The 21,043-nt window shown below is 42.8% G+C and overlaps 9 protein-coding genes across 9 annotated transcripts; 2 read left to right on the top strand and 7 right to left on the bottom strand.

Moving 5' to 3' along the window:
- Nucleotides 1–210: 210 nt before the first annotated feature.
- On the top strand, nucleotides 211–1,383 carry BATDEDRAFT_24581 (uncharacterized protein; the record flags this gene model as incomplete). Its single annotated transcript, XM_006678426.1, has 1 exon — nucleotides 211–1,383. One exon carries the CDS (start codon nucleotides 211–213, stop codon nucleotides 1,381–1,383), a length of 1,173 nt encoding a protein of 390 aa, XP_006678489.1.
- An 89-nt stretch (nucleotides 1,384–1,472) lies between these two features.
- On the bottom strand, nucleotides 1,473–2,879 carry BATDEDRAFT_33190 (uncharacterized protein; the record flags this gene model as incomplete). Its single annotated transcript, XM_006678496.1, has 3 exons — nucleotides 1,473–1,853; nucleotides 1,928–2,424; nucleotides 2,730–2,879. The coding sequence occupies 3 exons, from the start codon at nucleotides 2,877–2,879 to the stop codon at nucleotides 1,772–1,774; spliced, it is 729 nt and encodes a 242-aa protein (XP_006678559.1). The 3' UTR covers nucleotides 1,473–1,771.
- A 157-nt stretch (nucleotides 2,880–3,036) lies between these two features.
- Nucleotides 3,037–3,952, top strand: BATDEDRAFT_34999 (uncharacterized protein; the record flags this gene model as incomplete). The annotated part of the gene is made up of 1 exon (XM_006678520.1): nucleotides 3,037–3,952. The coding sequence occupies exon 1, from the start codon at nucleotides 3,107–3,109 to the stop codon at nucleotides 3,950–3,952; it is 846 nt and encodes a 281-aa protein (XP_006678583.1). The 5' UTR covers nucleotides 3,037–3,106.
- Nucleotides 3,953–4,116: 164 nt separating this feature from the next.
- On the bottom strand, nucleotides 4,117–4,902 carry BATDEDRAFT_11154 (uncharacterized protein; the record flags this gene model as incomplete). Its single annotated transcript, XM_006678290.1, has 1 exon — nucleotides 4,117–4,902. The coding sequence occupies one exon, from the start codon at nucleotides 4,900–4,902 to the stop codon at nucleotides 4,117–4,119; it is 786 nt and encodes a 261-aa protein (XP_006678353.1).
- A 1,099-nt stretch (nucleotides 4,903–6,001) lies between these two features.
- Nucleotides 6,002–7,142, bottom strand: BATDEDRAFT_88052 (uncharacterized protein; the record flags this gene model as incomplete). Its single annotated transcript, XM_006678608.1, has 3 exons — nucleotides 6,002–6,545; nucleotides 6,652–6,761; nucleotides 6,863–7,142. The coding sequence occupies 3 exons, from the start codon at nucleotides 7,140–7,142 to the stop codon at nucleotides 6,120–6,122; spliced, it is 816 nt and encodes a 271-aa protein (XP_006678671.1). The 3' UTR covers nucleotides 6,002–6,119.
- Nucleotides 7,143–7,928: 786 nt separating this feature from the next.
- Nucleotides 7,929–9,026, bottom strand: BATDEDRAFT_3084 (uncharacterized protein; the record flags this gene model as incomplete). The annotated part of the gene is made up of 3 exons (XM_006678240.1): nucleotides 7,929–8,182; nucleotides 8,225–8,507; nucleotides 8,697–9,026. Coding segments are annotated over 3 exons (867 nt in total), but the record flags the coding sequence as incomplete, so codon positions are not given.
- A 2,461-nt stretch (nucleotides 9,027–11,487) lies between these two features.
- BATDEDRAFT_10996 (uncharacterized protein) lies at nucleotides 11,488–12,639 on the bottom strand (the record flags this gene model as incomplete). Its single annotated transcript, XM_006678267.1, has 1 exon — nucleotides 11,488–12,639. A coding segment is annotated over one exon (1,152 nt), but the record flags the coding sequence as incomplete, so codon positions are not given.
- A 1,675-nt stretch (nucleotides 12,640–14,314) lies between these two features.
- Nucleotides 14,315–16,167, bottom strand: BATDEDRAFT_88401 (uncharacterized protein; the record flags this gene model as incomplete). The annotated part of the gene is made up of 2 exons (XM_006678607.1): nucleotides 14,315–15,838; nucleotides 15,940–16,167. The coding sequence occupies 2 exons, from the start codon at nucleotides 16,165–16,167 to the stop codon at nucleotides 14,315–14,317; spliced, it is 1,752 nt and encodes a 583-aa protein (XP_006678670.1).
- A 1,036-nt stretch (nucleotides 16,168–17,203) lies between these two features.
- BATDEDRAFT_88400 (uncharacterized protein) lies at nucleotides 17,204–20,698 on the bottom strand (the record flags this gene model as incomplete). Its single annotated transcript, XM_006678606.1, has 1 exon — nucleotides 17,204–20,698. One exon carries the CDS (start codon nucleotides 20,696–20,698, stop codon nucleotides 17,204–17,206), a length of 3,495 nt encoding a protein of 1,164 aa, XP_006678669.1.
- Nucleotides 20,699–21,043: the final 345 nt, after the last annotated feature.

Below are 21,043 nucleotides of genomic sequence, written 5' to 3'. Positions count from 1 at the left end.
TATTCACGAGGAAAAATAAATCAGAGCATGTTATGGTTGGAGCTATTGTTATGAATACCTGCATCTCAAATTACTAGACTTTATGACGACAAACCACTTTCACTATTCTATTGAACACCAATCATTTCATGGGATTGGCTGTTTATTGTATTTTGGCGCTTTGTTCCATTTTACGTGAATACAGCAGCCATTCTATCAACTCGGTTCATTATGAACATTTCATTGTTGGAGCATTTACCAACCTCTGCAGAACTACCACCAGACCATGAACCAAACCCCAATTATACAAAACTCGCCAATGAACATTATAAACGGGCAGCTCGAGTTGCTTTTATTAGTCATAAAAACCCATCGTTTTCCACTTCGCATCAGCTTGAAACCTCGTCATTTCCTGGACCTAAACCTGGACCTGAATCTGAACCTGTACACACACACCCTCATCGCTCTATTGTCTCGATGGTTTTGGGTGGTGGGGATGATGCGACTCATACCAAAACACATCTAGAAAAAGAAATACATGCTCGATACCATCGCGCACAAAACATTGCCAAACAAAATACTCAATCCTGTTTAAACCAAGACAATAAAGTGCAAGATAAAACAAACCTACGCGGATGGAAAAGCTACCATGATGTATCAACTCAAGGAAAACACACCAAGGGATTTAGAGTGACTGCTGCTGCGTTGGGTATTGGTATTACACCTAATGGTGAGCATGCAGGTGAGGGTACAGATATAAAGCAACAGTTGAGCACAAAATGGGATAGAGCAGCCGCATCAAAAAAAAACTACGATCAAGCTACTACGTCTACTGAATCCATGCCATCTTCACCTCATTGTCATGCATCTATCCTTCAAAAACTATTTGCTGATAGAGCGCCGTCGCGGTATTCTCGGAGTATTATGGCTGCAGCATTGGGAACCTCTGGTCAACAGACTGATCGCTCTGCTTACAAAAAGGTAAATTCAAGATGGAGGCGGGCCAAGGGCATATCCGAGACACAAATGTATATCACATCTGCAGCTGAAAATGATCAAAAAGCCACTAGTGTATCTGCCACATCATTGTCAGGAAATCAAGACCATTGGGATCAATACAGTTCTACTGTTCAGGATGGAAAAGCATTTGGCAGTGGTAGCAGTGAGAATGAAGGGATTATTTCAAAGATCAAGAAAAGCATATCTTTTTCGGCCGAAACTTCCGGCAAAGCACAGTCATCAGCTACAACGCATGCTCAAGACAAAAATAATGACCGTTCGCATCATACGAGTACCGAAGATATGCCGATCGAATCTGACCCTTCAAAGCAAGCCCCTGTTTTTTGCAGCAAAACAGCGGCAAAGCGACAGGTGCGTAGAGAAATTACCAAAAGCTTATTATAGGTTAATTTACAGCTGATGATAAAGAGCATAAACACGGAGATAAAATAAAGAAATTGTCAACAATCATCAGTGTATTTGCAAATATCGTTAGATTGTTGATTTGAATGACAAGTATTTATTGTCTCATTTATCACAGCGGCAATCTGACTTGTTGGCACGGCCAGTTGATCCATTCAATTCAATATACAGGTCATTCATTTGGAGCTCTTCAGCGTTACATTTAGTCTGCTAACCTAAAACAATCGATCCTAAAGTGATGCTATTAGTGTTTCTGAAACCTATCTACCAACACCTGTCGAATTTCACACATTCTAAATCCCCAACAGATGAAGACTAAACTCGAAGACAATATTTACAAAGCACACTGATATAATTAGAAAAAATGATATTAGGTTTCCTTGAATGCAACAAGAGCACCAATGACTGCTGCAGCAACAAAGATGAATGAAAATAAAAGCCAGATAAAACCCCTGAATAATTCAAAAACAAATCAGTACAAGCTATTCAATCCTAATCTTTCAATACTATGCAGATTCCAACATACCAGGCTTGAGGAGGAAGACACCCGCCGCAGCAAAGTCGTGAAAATTGCGACGCATCGCTCTCATTTACTCTCCGCTTGATCAAATCATCAACAATATCCCAAAGGGAATAACAAGCACTCATTACACCCAAAAACAATGAAAAATATCGCAAATACTCGGCGTCTCTAAACCACCATAGAATAGCAATAACTCCAATCAATCCAATCGTAATACCCCTTGTGAGCCAATTTTTAGCCCAAAAAAGAGTCGCAAGCATGATTAAACCAATGATTACAGCGACGACTTTAGATGCCGTTGTATTGAATCCAGAAAAAATCATCAAGGATCCCCAAAATGCACTGCCAATATATCCTGCAGGAAGGGTGATGTAGGGATTTCCGCCGCGCATTTTTGTCAAACCACCTTCATCAGGATTCAAAGTGATGGATTCGACCTTGGCTCCTGTACATACCCCCGCAGATGCATGGCCAAACTCGTGCAATGCAACAGTCATAATCTAACAAAATGTACATGTGTGATGAGTGGACAAATTACGAGTGCAGAAATATTTTGACTTTTGAGGCGCAATACAAGAATTATACGCAAGCGTTGAAAGTAAAACAGTCAATTTAGAAATGTGCCATCATGTGCAGGCTAATAGACAAGGCCAACTTGATATAGCTCATGGGGAATCTAAATGCTCACTAAACAACCTTGGTTTCTACTGAAATCATTCACTGCACAAGGCAGGGATGGGCCGCTCAAGCATTCTCAACAAAGTAATCGGCACAAATTATAAAATAATGGGCAAACAGTTGATACCTTGAATGGCCAGAGAAGCTCTTTGAGGTAGGGAATGTGCCAAAGGATCATGATCCCTAGCGTATACCCAGCCATGACATACATGGTGGTGATTTGAGACGGAGAAGGCTTCAACAGCGCTTCAACAGTAGTCGAATTGATTGCCGACATTGTGACTATGGATAAGATTAATGAAACAAATATCAATGTAGTTTAGGAAGAATAAAAGCGAATTCAAGCAATACAACTCGCCAATCCAAAACATTCAAGGACGGCTAATGTGAAAAGCAATATTTCTAATCACGTGATGATTGTTAATTTACATTTTAATCAAATGGTGCAGTTTGACCTGAGCACTTGAAACATTGTTGTCCATTGAACTGTATTTAGATAGTACAATGCTATTTTATGCTACAAGACTTCAAACCTTTTTTCCCTCACAGAAACTGTCTTTTAAATTGTGCAGCCTATCGCATGCTAGATTACACTTTATCACAACAGAATTGATCAAACCACTTGACCGATCACTATGGTACTCTACTAAAACTTCCATTAAAAGCCCTTTAAAAGCCAAGTCCAAATATAAATCTTTTCAACTCAAGAAACTATTACCCAAAGACTTTAAACCTTTTCCCATTCCTAAAAACAAAAAAATAAGATGGACTCAAGACGAAGACCAGCGCTTAATGCTATTGTATGCCACTAGAAAACAAAAATTATCTGGGTTCAAGGAAGCCAGTCAAACTCTCTTGGATCATTTTTCTGCTCAGTTTCCTAATCGTACGACGGCTGCTGTTACTAGCCGATTGTATTATCTGAGGCACAGGTTTTCAACCATCTCGACCAAATTGAACGAGAGCGAAGTAAAGTTTGTTTATGATCAGATTGACTTGCAAAAGCTAGAACATCAAGCTCATGCCGATGCTGTTGCAAGGGGTGAGCCAGTCAAGGATTTAAAGGTGCATCATAAACGAAAATGGGCAGATGGTGAGTTTAGACCAAACTGGGAGGCTATTGCAAGACGTCTTGGCCGGCGTGGGGCAGAGTTGAAAAATCAAATAATAGGTCTTCATAGTCCAGCCACAAAAAAGGGGCCTCACTCAAAGAGCGAAGTTGACTATATGGTGAAAGAGTGTAAAAAGGCTGCCAAAAAAGGAGAGCAAGTCAACTGGACAGAGTGTGGCAGACATTTGAATCGATTGCCTTCCCGGCTGTTTAATAGCTTCAGCAAATTGTTGTACTAGTGGTGACCTGCTTGAATAAAGCTTATTTTATTTGAAATGAAAGAATTATGCGTTGTTTTATAAACTGAGATCTTGGTTGACAATGATAGATTCAAGTGTATAAATTACCAACATGTCGAGTAGTGATTTTTTATTTAGTTCCACTCGACTCAATTACTTGGCCTTTAATGGCCTTGCCCTGCTTCTAGCCAGGTCTTGCCTTTGCTTCTCAGGTATTTGTTTGCCACTCCGCCAATACCAAAAGCAGGAAAGATTCTCGCCATTCTTGCGGCAGTCGTAATCACATATTCTTTGCGAATAAACACCCTTCTTTCGACGGCCGTTGCTTGGGGTCTGTTGTATAGATCCATACCATACAGATGCAATGGAGTCGATGCGATTTGAATTGCACATGGTGTAACCAACTGAGAAATTGTATCTGCAGTTCCATTAGATAACTTGGTATGCTGTTTGAGTTTGGTAGACATGATAGATGGAAGGTTGAATGATGCAAATATGGTCATGGTGTCTCTAAGAGTATAAAGGGAATACGATCCCATGGGAACTGGTCGCGCAGGACCAGTGCCGAATGCACGAGTAAAGTACAAGTCTTTGAGCACAGATAATCCAACATTTGCCACGGACGATCCAATAAACTTTGGAATTTGCCATGGAACAAACAGGCGATCGCAGATGGCTTGAATAGAGTTGGCAGCAATATAAGTTCCAGAATAAACACCCCAGATCAGCAGAAACGAAGGTTGGCGTAGAAAATGCAATGGAGAGCGGACCAAGGAGGTTAACCCTGCAGCTATGCCTTGAGCCAATGGCTGAGCACCCGACGCATTGGCAAAAATAGACTTATCAACAATGGAAATTAAAGGAGCGACTAGGCCAGCAGAGAGAATAGCACATGCGGCTTCCATTGACAAAACTTTGGCTAGAGATGGCTGTTCTACTGATTTAGACATTAACAAAGATTGCTGTGGAGAGTAGGCAGTTGCACTGGACGCATTGATTGGGGTGACTAGAGTCTCTAGCTTTGGATCGTTATTATAATTAGTAGTAGTCTCAACAGTGCGGGTATGAGTAGCACTAGAACCACTCCCCAAAGCCGATGCAGTGTCAAAAGTATAAGCAGAGGCTTTGGATAGCAATTCACTACTGACGTCAGCACTTGAAGATCGGTCCATCCGCATGATCAGGATGTTAAATAAAATGGCAAAACACTTTTAAAAGAATGTGCACTTTATGAAAGCAGAAATAGTTGGCAACTTCAAGACAACGAGTCCAAGCTGCCAGTAATACGTTTCAAGATTCAATAAAAATGCCAAGTTTCGCGTCGCCAAATAAATCGACCCTTTAGTCTCGTGATCCATTTCTAATCTCGTGACTGCTAGTTCCAATATGGGTCGAGTATGGATCTGTACTGGATTCACCCATATTGCGCATTGGGTTTGGGTTGAAAATCTCAATGGTTAGCAATCGGCTGCTCCCTGAATTAAAAGCGTATCATTTAGAGGCAATGAGGCGCGACGGGATATATAAATAGCCGATTCTAATCCACCATGATATTGAATGGACCTGTCGATTTTAAACTATAAATATCTTGAATACTGGATCTCGTTTGATGAACAGAATCAAGTGCTTTGATTATATCTGGATTACTTTGGCAGATTTCTGTTTTAGCCTTGTTCTGGAGAGCACATTCAAGTGTACATCATGGAACTGCACTCTTGACAGTTTGTCTGGCAGCAATGTGTAAAGCAAGCACAATCCTTTTAGCTATCATCATGAATTCAAAAAAAATCTTCAAATGCAGTTACTAGATCACATGTGAGCTTGTGAGAATGGCGAGCGTGTATATTCCATTTATATCAAAAGTGAAAAATGGTAGTTCAAACTTACATATTAATTATACTATACAATGGTTAGTCTAAATACATTATACAAATGGTAAATGCTGCTGGGTCAAGGAAAGCTGATTTGATTTGATGGAAGGTGAGGTTTAATAACCGATTGAAATCAGCATGACATCAGCCGGGTCTATCAACAACCACCACACTGGAATATATATCATTTTATGAAATAGTTTATTAAAACTAAACAGTATGTTCAAAATAGTAAAGGTTTGGAATTTCACTTGAATAAATAGTTTTAAGCTGAGAGTCCCAAAGAAATGAAAAGTCTAAAGTACAGATCTGGTAATCCAGAGTAAACCAGCACATATCCACAATAAATATGCATGTGAAGTAATACTATACTGATGTGCATTTCCACTCGATGTAATAGAATTTGGACCAAATGTATCTGGATATGCCACAAGCGATACTGGCTGCAACACAATGAATTTGGCCGATGTAGTTGGCATAACCATTCCATTTGCAAAGCATGGTAGCTGTGTCACACTCACACCAATGATTTCCTTGTTATCAGGAACAAGCCGAAGAAAGTATGTTCCATCTGAGATGGATTTGGGGATTGAAAAGGGGATCGTATATAAAGATTGTGTTGTTGCAAGTGTAGAGTTTGTTGTGATGTTGGATAGTGATGGCCTTGCTGAGGAAAGCTTGAAAGTAGTATCGGTATTTTTCCATTGATCTGAGCTCAGTGCCTAATAGATTATAGTTTCCCAATAGATTTAGAAATGAGTGAATTTGTTTTGAAAATGGCAATAAAATATATGCAACCAAGCAATGTATTGGTTTGATTGTACTTACAGATGCATACTTTACTTGAATTTCGACAGGGAAGATGGTTACAGCAGAAGAAAATGCAAACGTGATGTTTAGCTGCTGTCCAGCAAACAAATAGCTAGAAGTATTGGGTGCTGTTTCGATAATTCCAAAATATAAAATTAGTGACGATTTGGTAAATAAGAATCAACAATCTCGACCAGAATACCTGGAGGCTAAGTGGGAAATGACTTACAGAAAATATAAAATGAACCGACATTATTTCCTGCAATGCATGGTGCAGGTGGAGATGGTTGTGGGGAAGAAGTAGATGAAGCTACAGAAGTGGCAGTAGGTAACCTGATGGTGGATGGTTGCGATATTGCACTAGATACAGTAGTTGAGAATGACAGTCCAGGCTGTCTCTGTCCCAATACTAACGGTATGCAGAGATACAGTATTAGCTTCGACACGAATGCATGGACTATTTTCCTTGTTGGGTTGCGTAGATATCCGTGTTGAAATGAATGAGCCATTAGGATGTTGCTGGATACGGAGAGTCTTGGGTCGAATCGACTGAAGCCAGCATTTCAACAAGGCTTGATTTATAGACCAATCTTTGGCGGAGATATATTGAATGCAATCTAGAATGGCCGCAAACCACAACATGAATTGTGACTATTGGGCGGAGTTTAATCTGGTGCAGAATTATTTCATGGAATTGACCTGATATTGTAAAAATACATTTATTTGATTCTTGTACTATAATTGTTCCAATCGAGCCATCCAAAAGTGGTCAGAAACTAGAGGTTTATCAGCAATATTCATTGGGTTCGCACTCGTTTGATAGATAGTCTCGCTTTGCGTTTGGATATCGGTGTTGTAGAACCAGATTCAATGGCAGAAGCTACAGCATGGCGTGTATCTTCCTGTTTCTTTAATAGATCCTCGATGGAATCGCATCGACTACGATTCAGCAGTTTCACATACCCTTTACCATGGGTACCAACAACAACACGCTGAGCAGAATGGCCACCACCAACACCCATATACTGATCAGCAAACTTGGGAGAGCAGCTTCCAAGCTGTACAAATTGGTTAACAAGGGTTCGTAGCTGTAGTTCTTTGATGGATGCAGATCTCCACAATTCAGAGAGCTGGCTTATTACACGAATGTCGTTGGGTGATTCTTTTGGTTTATTGCGGACGCCTGGCTTCTTGGCAGATTCTAGTGCTTTGGCAGGAAAAGCAGGTTCGTTGGCGGTAGCTATGGAGGAAACCTGCAAAGTATGTGAACCACCACACGAGTCGCTATCTAGTACCCGCCAATCTACCAAACACGGCGGGTATGCGCATTCAACCAATACAAGCGGGCCATCTGGAGCCATTTCATAAAACGGACGACCAGCAGCAGGTGCATGTTTTGTTAGATCCAACATGTCGGAAATCATATCTGGCATCTCCATTCCTCGACCAATCAAAAACAGCAATGCCATCATATTGCGTACTTGATGCCATAAAAACGCTCTTCCTTTAACAACTAGCACATGGAATCGATCCGGAGCACCATCCACCGCTGTATTCCGTGCCATTTCAAACGAATCACCACATACTTGACGGACAGGAACAATATCACACTCCATAATTGTGCGAACAAAAAATCCTTCCCTAGCAGCCTTTGTTGGATCAATCTTACAAATATGCCTACAATCATGCGTGCCAACAAACCGACTAGCAGCATCACGCATAGCAATCAAATCGAGACCAGCACCATCAAAAAAATAATTGTATTTGCGATGGCTGCATGTGAATCTAGCATCAAAGATTGGGTCGACGGGTGACCATGCCAATACTCTGATATCGTCTGGTAGGAGTCGGTTGAGTATATTAAGGTAGGGCAACTCGTTTGGCAAAGTATGAGATGACTGATCCTTTGTGGCTTGAGTAGCATCTTGCATCAGAGTATCCTTTTGCTCGAGAGTACTAGAAAAAATCGATGATAAATCTGAAGCTGGTGTTGGAGCAGCCGTTAAGCAAGATGACAGGGCAGTCACTTCTCCCTTCTTCATCAGCTCTGTCAGCTTGGCAACTTGGTCCCAATCCAGTGTATCTCTATCCCCAGGCCGAGCAGTTCGCACCCATACACTCACGACTTGATCAAACGCACTCACACCTTTGTCAGTTCGACCACATCTTGACCATGCACATGCACCTCCATCACTCGGTATCAGTCTTGCAACCTCCAATGCCTTGAATATGTACGACTCGACTGTGGGAACAGAGTCGTTGGAAGCACTGGCAAATCCATAATATTTATCGCCTATGTAACTGATCTTGAGTGCAATATGCCTTGCTCGATGTTTGGCAAAATCAAAAGGTTTTACTTTTCGTCGTTGCTGCAATGGTCTAACAGGTTGCTGCTGCTCAAGTGATTGGATATGTGCAATCAACCGACTTTTGTCCCAGCTGGAATACTTGTTTTGCTGTATTGTATTAGATTCATTGAGTGGATTTAGCAGAGTTTCATTCGTCTCTACAGCAATGCTGCTTGTTTGCATAACCTCACAGTTGGTGCTAAAAGGCATAAGAGCGGGTAGAAAAAACTTGATTCTTGTAAAGTGATTTCTGGCAAAATGTTGGATACTTTCAACGGTAATTATCACTGACGCTTTCTTTATAATCCCACCAACAATCATTGTAAACTCGATCCATTAATAATAATGTAAAAATAAAGTATTAATTAAAAAAATAAAACTATGAGCTGGATTCCTTTTCGGTGTGTACCATACTATCTGATTGGTTATTGTCGGTCTTGTTTACATTTGTACTCGTCGTCGACTCTGTAGTAGCCAATGTGGTCGCACCACTACTGGATCTAATACTTGCATTCTGCTGTAAATCAAACTGCTGTCTAAGAAACAAATTTCCTGGATTGATTCTACTGTTATACTCGTCCCAGCCATGGAAAAATGCTTTAAACTCAATCGGCTCTTTGCCTTGACAAATCCACACGACATCACCAGATACAACTACTTGACTAACATCACTGCTATGATTGGGCATATCCGTGTCTTGGTCATCAAATCCAACCACTCTGCCATCATCCAACCGACGCAACCATACTTCAACGCTTTTGCGTGTGAGTTTACGCACTACATCAGAGACTTCAGTTCCAATCCACACAAACAGGCGTGATGTAGATCCAGGATCAAGAATTACACAGTGAGTAGATAAACAGTCTGATTGTGAAAACAAGGGAATCTCTTCAACAAGAAAGTATCCAGGAGAGCATGAACATGTCAAAAATCGAGGAAGTGGAAGTTGCTGGTAATGTTGAGAAACAGATAAATGTGATGGAATTTGTGCTGGACGAGAGGATGGAGCAATTGATTGCAACATGGGTGCAAATCCACTTGCATAGGGTCGACGACCGCCAGGTAACAAACTCCAAAACAGTTTTGGTTCGAGTTTCTCTCCAATAACATCAAACTTTGCAGAGTGATTAGAGTTTGAGCCATGGTAAATCCCCATACCACTTGTCATGGACATAGATGCTGATGACATATTATCGGTTACTGGAGAAGTCGTTACTGTATCATATTGCTCTTGCAGACTCATGATCTGCTCGGCAACAATCTTGGCTCTGTGTGTATCCTCCCTCGTCGCGCCTTTACCTACCCATAGGTAACTGCGAGGACAAAGACTGAAATCCAAGGACTGCAAAAAGAAACAATCTCGAGATACCAATGACGAACATAAAGATCGCACTTGAATAGCACGAGAGGTTCCATAACGCAAGTCTGACCGAATATGGAACAAGGCACTGGTTTCTACCTCTGATTTTGATGTAGTAGATTTTGAAGTTTCGGAAAGTGATTTGGATAAATGCAATGTTTTGGGTTGAGCTGCTTGTTTGCCACTAGCATCAGTATATCCGGGTTGCTGGTGCATAGTGGATTGTGCAGTGCGTGCTTCCAGTTGCAAGATCCAATCCGATCGAGATCCTGTGCGAACAATGCACATGTTATCCAAATGTGCCAAAAGTGCAACAGGCTCTTTACCCTGCTCCAAATGAACAACACGAACAGGAGAATGATACATTTGATCAACCAAGTGCTCCATTTCGTGCTGTGTCTTGAGTTTAAATGTTGAATAGGCAAGTCTGCTGGAATGCTTGCCTTGCCAAAAGTACACCACACATTCCAAAACAGGTGGCAATTTACCACAGGCAGATTCAGTGTCGGAGTAATCGGTAGGTGTTTGAGCCTCAGAAGCATCTTGCTGCGATCCTTGGTTAAAGTTTGCGTGCGAATCAGTGCTATTTTGCAAAACTAAACCGTTACCAGAACCATCCACAAAGTTGTATTTTCCATCAAAAAGATGTGGTGACTGGGACACTGGAGATCCATCATCTGAAGTATTATACTCTGATATATTATTAGAAACACGTATGTTGGAGCATGGTAAAGTATCAGACATTGCAGGCAAGTGTAACAAACCTGTGTCCGGTTCTCTTTTTGTTGACATGCGTTTTGATGCAAGCTGATCTGCCAGCTCTTCACGCTCCTCTACACGATACACGCACAAAAACACATATGCATCATGAGAAAAGAAATGACCGCGCTCGCATTCGGGAAGCTGCACAAATCGACCACGATTATATACAAAACAAGTAAAAGCTTGTAAAAGATGGTTAGCATGTTCTATTGTATCCTGAACCAGCAGGGGATTGAAATCGATTGTAGGCGGTGGGCCATACAATGCCTTGACGTCTGCAGTAATTTTGGATTTATGCAGCGTTTTTACTTGGCGTTTTCCGGGGCGAGGTGTGCTGCCATCAGAAACGTCTCGCCAATCAACATAGTGTAGGCTAAAGCCATCCCAGTCACAAAACTTTAGTTTGAATATTTCTGGTTCATGTTGGTCAATACATCTAGTTAATCCAACCCATTTTGGTCGTGCTCTTGACGATGCAACTCGAGCAAGCAATTCGGTTGCCATGGATCGCAGCTGAGGCCATGCATTCTTTCCAAGCCACAAAAACAGCTCCACACCGACATCCAAAATATAGCATCCATCAGAAACAAGTAAACTCCGAGATATATCTCCAGTCGCAACTTGGTGCGATTCCAACTGAGGAGCAATTTTAGGAAATACTCTATACAAAATAGACGGTGCCTTGGCCAGCACATCGAATTGTGATTCTTGTTGAACAGGCTTTGTGCCAGAACAAGAGTTTTCCAAAACAGGTGGAACACGCTCACCACCAAGAATTTCCCAAAGGCGAAAAGGCTCATCTCCTTCATCTACAACAACCACATGAGCTCGTCCCACTCGCTCAAGAGTATTGATGCGATCACAAATCATGCGGCATTTTACTCGGTGATGCATGTTGGATGCAGAGCCATTCCATTGGAAAATTTCTAGCCCCCAGTCAAGCAAAAAAACGCCATCAGATTTGAGCGAAGAAAACAAGGTTTCAACCAAACAGAGTCGTAGTCCTGTCTTGCCATGCATTTTGTATAGTCGAAGTGGATATCGTTTTTGTTCAGCCATAAACAAACCACTTTCAGTTGCTTGAGAACTATCTTCATATTCAATTTCGTCACCAAATTCTGCCAAAAACTCTGGAGACTCTTCGCCCTCGACTTCACGCTCAATACGGCAAGCAGCACCAACCCAGTTTCGCAAGCCAACAGAAAACATGGCCGCACAGAATTTTTTGTCCATCTCTGCATCTCCACCAATCCATGTGTATATCCTGTGTTCATATCCTTCTCTATGCTCATCAAAAGTGTTTTCTGCAGAATCAACATATGCTGTAACAAGAATAATATAGCAGTCGGCGACACAAAATCTTCCCAGCAATTCTTGCGATTGGATTGCCGGTGTCAATGCCTCGATACGAAATACTGTGATGCCACAATCACGTCCAACATGTTTAGGAAACACGTCCGAGTAGTCCAGAGTCTGCTGTCGTTCCTGTGCCGGACTAAGCCATTTATGTCCGCCAGCGCCAATTGTTGGCGTCATTGCAGATTGTATAGTTGCACTCTGATGCAGTGATTGAGTAGATAGGGATGATGCTGAAATGATCGAGTTTCTTAAATCGGAAAAGTGAAGTTCATCAACACCAATCCGTTGATGGCGATACTGTTCTAATTGCTTGACAGCACTAACTCTATATTGACTATTTGTCTCACTCTGTACATCATTTTCATGATGACCTTCTTTTAAATCTAAAGTATCTTTGTTTGTTGCTGATGAAATTCGCTCACCAGAAAGTAAAGGTACATTGCTGTCGATTCCAGCTTGGGATGTAATACTAGAAAAAGCACGGGATTGCATCAGTGTGCTGAGTGCCGATATGAATATAGATCCTTGTTCGCATCGCTGTTTGGTTTCAGGCTCTGGAGCTGTAGAAGAAGTGGCAGTGTTGATCGTCATGATAGGAACAGAAGCTGAGTGGTCCTGGGTAAAAATTGAAGTGGGACTTTGAATATTAACTTGAGATTCAGATGCAGCATTTTCCCATGGGTTTGATAGCATAGAGTGAATCGAACCATAGGCAGATGTATGCGCTGTACCAATTAATTCGTTTTTGGCACACATGCTGATTTTTAATGGTTGAATCTTGGTAGGAGGTCCAAAATCAACACCGTAGTATTCAGCACTGCTCAGCGTATTTCTTCTTGTGACCAAACGATTTGACCCCGAATTCTGACGTTTTGTTGGTGTAAGGTCCAGCAAAGAATCCCGATTGACAGTAGAGTTGGCGGCAGATCCAAAAGGAGGATTTGAAAAAACATCAAAAACGTAAGTAGATGTCATGGAATGATGATTAGAAAACCAAGAAGAAAAGGATGATTGAGAAGAGATGGCATTTGAAGGATTCGGATAGACAATTGAACTCAAAGGACTATGAACACGGTTTGGTTCTAGGGTCAAGGCATGATTGTAGTTTATGCTTCTGTTGGATGTAGCAACAAGATCAGCTGCATCGCTAGTAGCACTTTCAGTAGTAGAAGAAGAGAATAGTGAAGAAATAGAGCGAAGAATACTATTGACAGGACTCCATAAAATGGATCCAGTAGATATAAACCCATTTTCTACCGTCACATTTGCAAATGGTTGTTGCCGAGTAGTATTTGAATTCAAGTGATTAGAAAACTGAGGTTTATGGGAGGGTATGTGAGCATTAGAGTTTAAAGTAGCATTTTTGTCGATTGGGGATATGTTTTTAGCAATGGATGTATGACATGAACAAGTAGCAACAAGTGTGGATGATAATGGACAGGATTGAATGTGGTGGGCATTTGTATAGCCGCTGGCTAAAGTATTGGCAGTGGAATGCAGTTGCTCATCCTTGACAGTATGAGCAACCGCAGGCATAGCAATAGATTCTCCTTGTGGTAGTACCAAGGAGTCCAATTGAGTACAACTGCCTGTTAATGGCAAGGATGCTGTTGTACTACTATGCAAATGCAAGCTGTTGCTACTGACACTTCTGTGAAGAGGAGCTGAAACAAGAGAGCTGCGTGACTGATGAATCAGCAATTGCTCAGGAACCCGAATATCTTCATTATGGTCATGGTTGCCATTCATAATGGATCTCAGTAACAACAAGTCATGCACTCTTCAAGAATCAATTCGTTGGTTTCAATAAATTCTACAAACGCGTCCAGCCGAAACCCATCAGTCCCAACCCTCAGGCCAACTTGCTTTTCAAATTGCATTCATGGTATTCACTCACCTTTAATCTCACTTCATAGTCTCTGTCCAATAAGCTTAGTTCGTAGATACTGTTGTTGCTGCTACAGTGACTCTGATACTCACTGTCACTTACCCCATTACTGTAAATACTTGGGGACAGCAACTCATTATCACTATGCAGATCTTGACTTGTACTATGCATAGAGTATACTCCTCGTGTACTCATTGCTCTAGACTCCATCTTGAGCTTTTCTGCTTGTTCATCTATTTGAATCTTTAACAGCAATACCGAGTCTTGATCATCGCTCCACAGTGGCTCGCATGCATCCATTCCATTATTTTCAGTCACGATCGCCATCGATGCTGTCATTTCTTCTTCTATTTCAAAAGGTTTACTGTTTCCACAGAGCTCCTTCAATTCCTCTTCTTCATTATAAAGTGATGATCGATCTGCTCTATTGTACGCAAAGGGTGGCATGGACATGGGTCTAGCCATAGCATGATATGATGATTTACGTCTGCTGACTGAAGCAATAGGTATTCCAAGAGGTGATGTCACACTGTTATTGGAATATCTTGTTCGTGTTCGTTGAAATCTCATTGACGATGATTGACTGCTTGTATCCGGTGTATCCAATGGTGGCTCCAAGGTATTAGATTCGGTGGAGATTACTTTTGAACCCATAATTAACGTACTTGGAAAGGATGGTCGAGATTGAGTATTTATGAATGGGCGAAGTGTAGTAGCGGATCTAAGGATGGTTTTGGATGGCTCTGATGAGTACAACACAGTAGTGGATCTTGCAATTGACACGATGGAGTTTTTTCTTGTTGGTGTGATATCAATAGTCAATGGCTTTATAATCATGCTCATGGGTCTCATTTTAGTATTAGAGCGTGCTACATATGCAGTAGCTGATCGCGCAAGACTTGTATGACTATGCTCCCTTTTATTTCCGGGAACAAATCTGGGAATATCAAGTGATAGTGTAGGTTTAAATGACTGATTATTTACATTTGAGTTTAAAACCTGCTGTATAGGAGGTGATGGAATTGATGGTTGATTTGACGAGTCTGGTGGATTCGCTGTGCTCTTCATTTCAGTCAATTCTCCAAGAATTTCTTGCCCTACAGTCTTTTTCGTAATCTCTCGTCGTAGTGGTGTAGTTTTATCACCAACCTCATTGCTGCCGTCGATACAAATTGATTTCTGCACGGATGCGTCAGGTGACAGGGAAAACGATGCATGGTTGATGGAGGGCGATAGAGGAACGAACGCGTTGAGAGCATCGAGTGTTTGGTCCATAAGTGATGCTTGTCTACTGCTGCTTGATGAGGTACCCATATGGTTCATTCTAAACGTTTGTGCCGTAGATAAGCAAGCCTTGCTCCCCTTTCGTGTAGCTGGCTGTTCAATATCTTTGGAGCATGGCTTAAATGAATTGGTCGCATCCAAATTTGACTGTTCAAAAAAATCCAGTAGGCCAAAGCTATTTTGATGCGATAATGGCTCCGTATACTAGCATAGCATGCATATTAGTATGGTATATTCAAGCATAACATATATTTTCAATTATTTCCAATGTTCAACTGTGTATGATTAAAATATACACAACTCACATGAAAATATCCGGAATTTGCATTCATTTCATTTTGAGTCGACTCAAGCTTCGTTGGGTTAGATTGTGAACTAGAGTCTCCTGGTAGAGGTGGTAGGCCATTTAAAGTTCTTGTATTGGCCTGTTTTGGCCTTCTCTTACGTCGTATTGGAATACCTCCCAATAGGTCTGTTGAGAGAGTGACATAAAGTTCTTTGCTTGTGGCCTCTTTTAATTGTGAACTATCCATAATATGCCAAGATTAGGCAAAGTGTGCTAGATTAGCCTGGCGATATTTCGTGTTTAGTTTTTTTGAATGAATTTAAACTTGGGTGCTGAAGCACAAAATGATCTCGTGCAAGCATAGGCTGGCGAATATCTACTGGCAAAGCAACCTGTGCAACGTATTTTCCCTCAAAATACACCTTGCTCAATTATTAGAGCATATACTGGTTGATGGGTGCAATATGATCAAGTCATGAGCCTAATACACTATTGTTTGGCAATACAGGATGTTTATTGAATGAATGAAATTGGATGAGAGACGAATAAAGTAAACTATCATGCAATACACGCTGCATTATAGCATATCCTGGATGATGATATTGATAGTTCATGGAGCTGCAACAGCGTGACGAGTCTATGGTTGAAGGGCTTGTTGTAGAGCAGACAGCCAGGATTGATACCAATATTGCGAGTTTCATTGTATTGATTTGGTTGAACAAGTTGTAATGATTGTCATTCAACATGTTGATTTGGTGTCGTATTTATATCCATGATTGGATGGATAATATCAAAAGCATGTTTCTTGGATGACCGCTCAAACGTATTGGCTTTGTTGCCGGAATTTGTGGTGATTTACTATTATAAATGTCAAGGCAACTTTGGAGGGATTTTTGTCACCAATACAATAGACATGATCATATTGCACCAATTGACCAGTATACGATTACTGGATACATCACACGCTGGTATTTACCACTGCAAGTGTATATTGGAATATAGTCACATTGATACAGTCAACACCAACATGCAAACCTGTTGCATGCATAGGGTCACTCAAGACTACTTGGTCAATGTCAAGTATTAGTCAAAGCATGATTATAGCAGATTAAACTGAGATGCGAAAACAAGACAAGCCAAAATATTAAAACTCAAAAACAAATTCCAAACACACCCAACAATACATGTAAGGCACTCAGTAGTCAACGATTAGAGGTTCATTTGTAAAAATAATGGCCTTGAAAAAGATCACAAATTAATTGGTTGCAATATCAAAATGACGATTATTGAGAACGATTTGCTAGTCTATCCTTGAGTTCCTGATGAGCTGCTCCCTGACGCACTCGACGGTCCCCAATGAATTGCGTATATGGGGATTCAAGTTTCTTTTGTTGGCCGGCAGTAAATCCAGTTTGTTGCTGAACAGTCTCCTGCTGAACGTGTTGCTGAGTATACTGTTGTTGAGTATACTGTTGAGCTTTAACGTGTCGAATATGTTCAGCGTGTTGTCGCTGAGCATTATAGGAACGCTGGGAAGCTTGCCAAGCACGCTGTTGTTCCTGAGCATGTTGTTGCTCGGTACGTTCCTGTTGTTGGTATTCCATAGCAGCCATAGCCTGTTCATGCTCCTCCATGCGCTGCTGTCTCTCGTGCTCGCTTTGAGCATCGATTGCATCAAAGGTATTTTTAAGCTTCTGCTGAGTGTGTGAGGAAGCTTCAGGATCATCATTATTGGCAAGACGATCCCTAAGCTCTGCATTAACAGCCACCTGGCGATTAACACGGGATTCGCGGAATGCATCCAGCTCAGGGAAAGTACTGATAGGACGACGATGGCGATAATGATGGCCACCATACTGGTAAGTCTGTTGCTCATATGGTGGAGTCTGTTCATCTTCGTGAGTCTGTTCATCTTCGTGAGTCTGCTCATCTTCGTGAGTCTGTTCATCTTCGGAAACGTCAGAGTTATTAGCAAGGCGATCCTTAAGGTCTTGATTAACAGCAGCATGGCGATTAACACGGGATTCGCGGAATGCATCCAGCTCAGGGAAGGTACTGATAGGACGACGATGGCGATAATGATGGCCACCATACTGGGGAGTCTGTTGCTCATCTGATGGAGTCTGATCATCATCTGATGGAGCTGGTGGTGCATTTGGTGTAACCTCTTCAATTGCGGGAGTCTGATCATCATCTGATGGAGCTGGCGGTGCACTTGGTATGACCTCTTCAATTGCGGGAGTCTGATCATCATCTGATGGAGCTGGCGGTGCACTTGGTATGACCTCTTCAATTGCAGGAGTCTGATCATCATCTGATGGAGCTGGCGGTGCACTTGGTATGACCTCTTCAATTGCAGGAGTCTGATCATCATCTGATGGAGCTGGCGGTGCACTTGGTATGACCTCTTCAATTGCAGGAGTCTGATCATCATCTGATGGAGCTGGCGGTGCACTTGGTATGACCTCTTCAATTGCGGGAGTCTGATCATCATCTGATGGAGCTGGCGGTGCACTTGGTATGACCTCTTCAATTGCGGGAGTCTGATCATCATCTGATGGAGCTGGCGGTGCACTTGGTATGACCTCTTCAATTGCGGGAGTCTGATCATCATCTGATGGAGCTGGCGGTGCACTTGGTATGACCTCGCCAGTTGCGGGAAGCTGATCTCCGGTTGCAGGAGTCTGATCACCAGTTGATGGAGCTTGTTGGCCACCAGTTGCGGGAAGCTGATCTCCGGTTGCAGGAGTCTGATCACCAGTTGATGGAGCTTGTTGGCCACCAGCTGCGGGAGTCTGACCACCAGTTGATGGAGCTTGTTGACCACCAGTTGATGGAGCTTGTTGACCACCAGTCGCGGGAGTCTGACCACCAGTTGATGGAGCTTGTTGACCACCAGTCGCGGGAGTCTGACCACCAGTTGATGGAGCTTGTTGACCACCAGTCGCGGGAGTCTGACCACCAGTTGATGGAGCTTGTTGACCACCAGTTGATGGAGCTTGTTGACCACCAGTCGCGGGAGTCTGACCACCAGTTGATGGAGCTTGTTGACCACCAGCTGCGGGAGTTTGTGGTGCAGCAGTCGCGGAAGCTTGTGATGCATCAGTCGCGGAAGCCTGTTGGTCACTAGTTGCGGGAGTCTGATCTCCGGTTGCAGAAGCTTGTGGTGCAGCAGTCGCGGAAGCTTGTGATGCACTAGCTGTAGAAGCATGATCACCAGTTGCGGGAGTCTGATCTCCGGTTGCAGAAGCTTGTGGTGCAGCAGTCGCGGAAGCTTGTGATGCACTAGCTGTAGAAGCATGATCACTAGTTGCGGGAGTCTGATCACCGGTTGCGGAAGCTTGTTGATCACCAGTCGCGGGAGTCTGATCTCCGGTTGCAGGAGCCTGTTGGTCACCAGTCGCGGGAGTCTGTTGCTTCTTCGCAGGTGGAGATGGGTCTGGATATCTGTCATCAAGTGAGTCCTGATCATCAGCTGGGGGAGTCTGTCGCTTCTTTGCAGGTGGAGATGGATCCGGATATCTGTCATCAGGTGAATCCTGATCATCAGCTGGGGGAGTCTGTTCAACTGCCTGCGAATCACCTTTTCCTTTCGTAAGTTTCGCAAGTTTCGCGACTTTCTTTGCCAACTTAGCAAACTTGCCCTTGGAACCAGATTTTGGTTCTTTGGTTTCAGAAACATCGGTATCCTTATCGGCATCGGTAGTACCGGAAGAACCAGCACCTGTAGCAGCATCAGTAGTACCGGGAGCACTAGCACCTGTAGCAGCATCAGTAGTACCGGGAGTACCAGCACCTGCAGAAGCATCAGCAGTACCGGGAGCACCAGCACCTGTAGTAGGATCGGTAGTACCGGGAGTACCAGCACCTGCAGAAGCATCAGCAGTACCGGGAGCACTAGCACCTGGAGTAGGATCGGTAGTACCGGGAGTACCAGCACCTGCAGAAGCATCAGCAGTACCGGGAGTACCAGCACCTGCAGAAGCATCAGCAGTACCGGGAGCACTAGCACCTGGAGTAGGATCGGTAGTACCGGGAGTACCAGCACCTGCAGTAGGATCGGTAGTACCGGGAGTACCAGCACCTGCAGTAGGATCGGTAGTACCGGGAGCACTAGCACCTGCAGAAGCATCAGCAGTACCGGGAGTACCAGCACCTGCAGTAGGATCGGTAGTACCGGGAGTACCAGCACCTGCAGAAGCATCAGCAGTACCGGGAGCACTAGCACCTGCAGAAGCATCAGCAGTACCGGGAGTACCAGCACCTGCAGTAGGATCGGTAGTACCGGGAGCAACATCCGAGGTTGATGGGGATGAGTCATCGCATAGATCTTCGTCCTTCACCTCATCGCTAGACTTCTTGTACTCCTGGTAGAGTCCCATGTAGTGTTCCCACATGCCAACCAGCTTGGTTTTTTCTTGAATTTCCTTGCTAAACTTGGAATCTCTAATGCATGCCTTGTGTGGATACTCGGGATTAAATCCGTCTGGAATGGGCATATTCAAGCTGCGCATACGCGCCTGAATTTCCATGATTCTACATTCAAGGGTTTCCTCATCCCAGCCAGGTAAATCCGGATAGTCGCCATATACGTAGGAAATGGGTTTATTCGTAGGCGCTTCGTTGCTGGTTTGTGGCTTCTGATTATCTTGAGGCAAGCCATCTTCTAATCCTCGCTTTTGTAAATTGACAGCCGATTCACCAAGTGGGCGAGCAATAACTCCTGCGCTAGCTGCGGTTGACAGAAACGTCAGAACAATAACCGATACAAATTTCATTGCAAAATTCTAAACTGACGAGAGCGCTTTAATATTAGTGATCCTTGCTGGTTCAAAGAATGGACCTCGGGAAAGTTTAGTGAATGAATCGTGAAAATACGTTTTGCTTAAATACTTGGTTAGTCGTTAAAGGGAGGTGAGCCCAAGAATAAAAGGGATGCATAAGCTCAAAGGATAGTTTAGATGTACTCAGACTCGTGTTTGTACTATTCTCGTTTGCTTGTGTCGTTGACCGTTGAATAAAACAGAGGGCTCTTGGTCAAGGGAGGAATTTGCAAGCAATTTGACCGCATAAAGGGCACAGAGTTATCAGCACCAACTAGTGTTAAACTTTTGTGCGGTGCT

The sequence above is a fragment of the Batrachochytrium dendrobatidis genome, assembly GCF_000203795.2.
Source record: "Batrachochytrium dendrobatidis JAM81 unplaced genomic scaffold BATDEscaffold_5, whole genome shotgun sequence".
In the NCBI taxonomy this organism is placed as follows: domain Eukaryota; kingdom Fungi; phylum Chytridiomycota; class Chytridiomycetes; order Rhizophydiales; genus Batrachochytrium; species Batrachochytrium dendrobatidis.
This window is presented reverse-complemented; position numbering and strand designations above follow the sequence as displayed.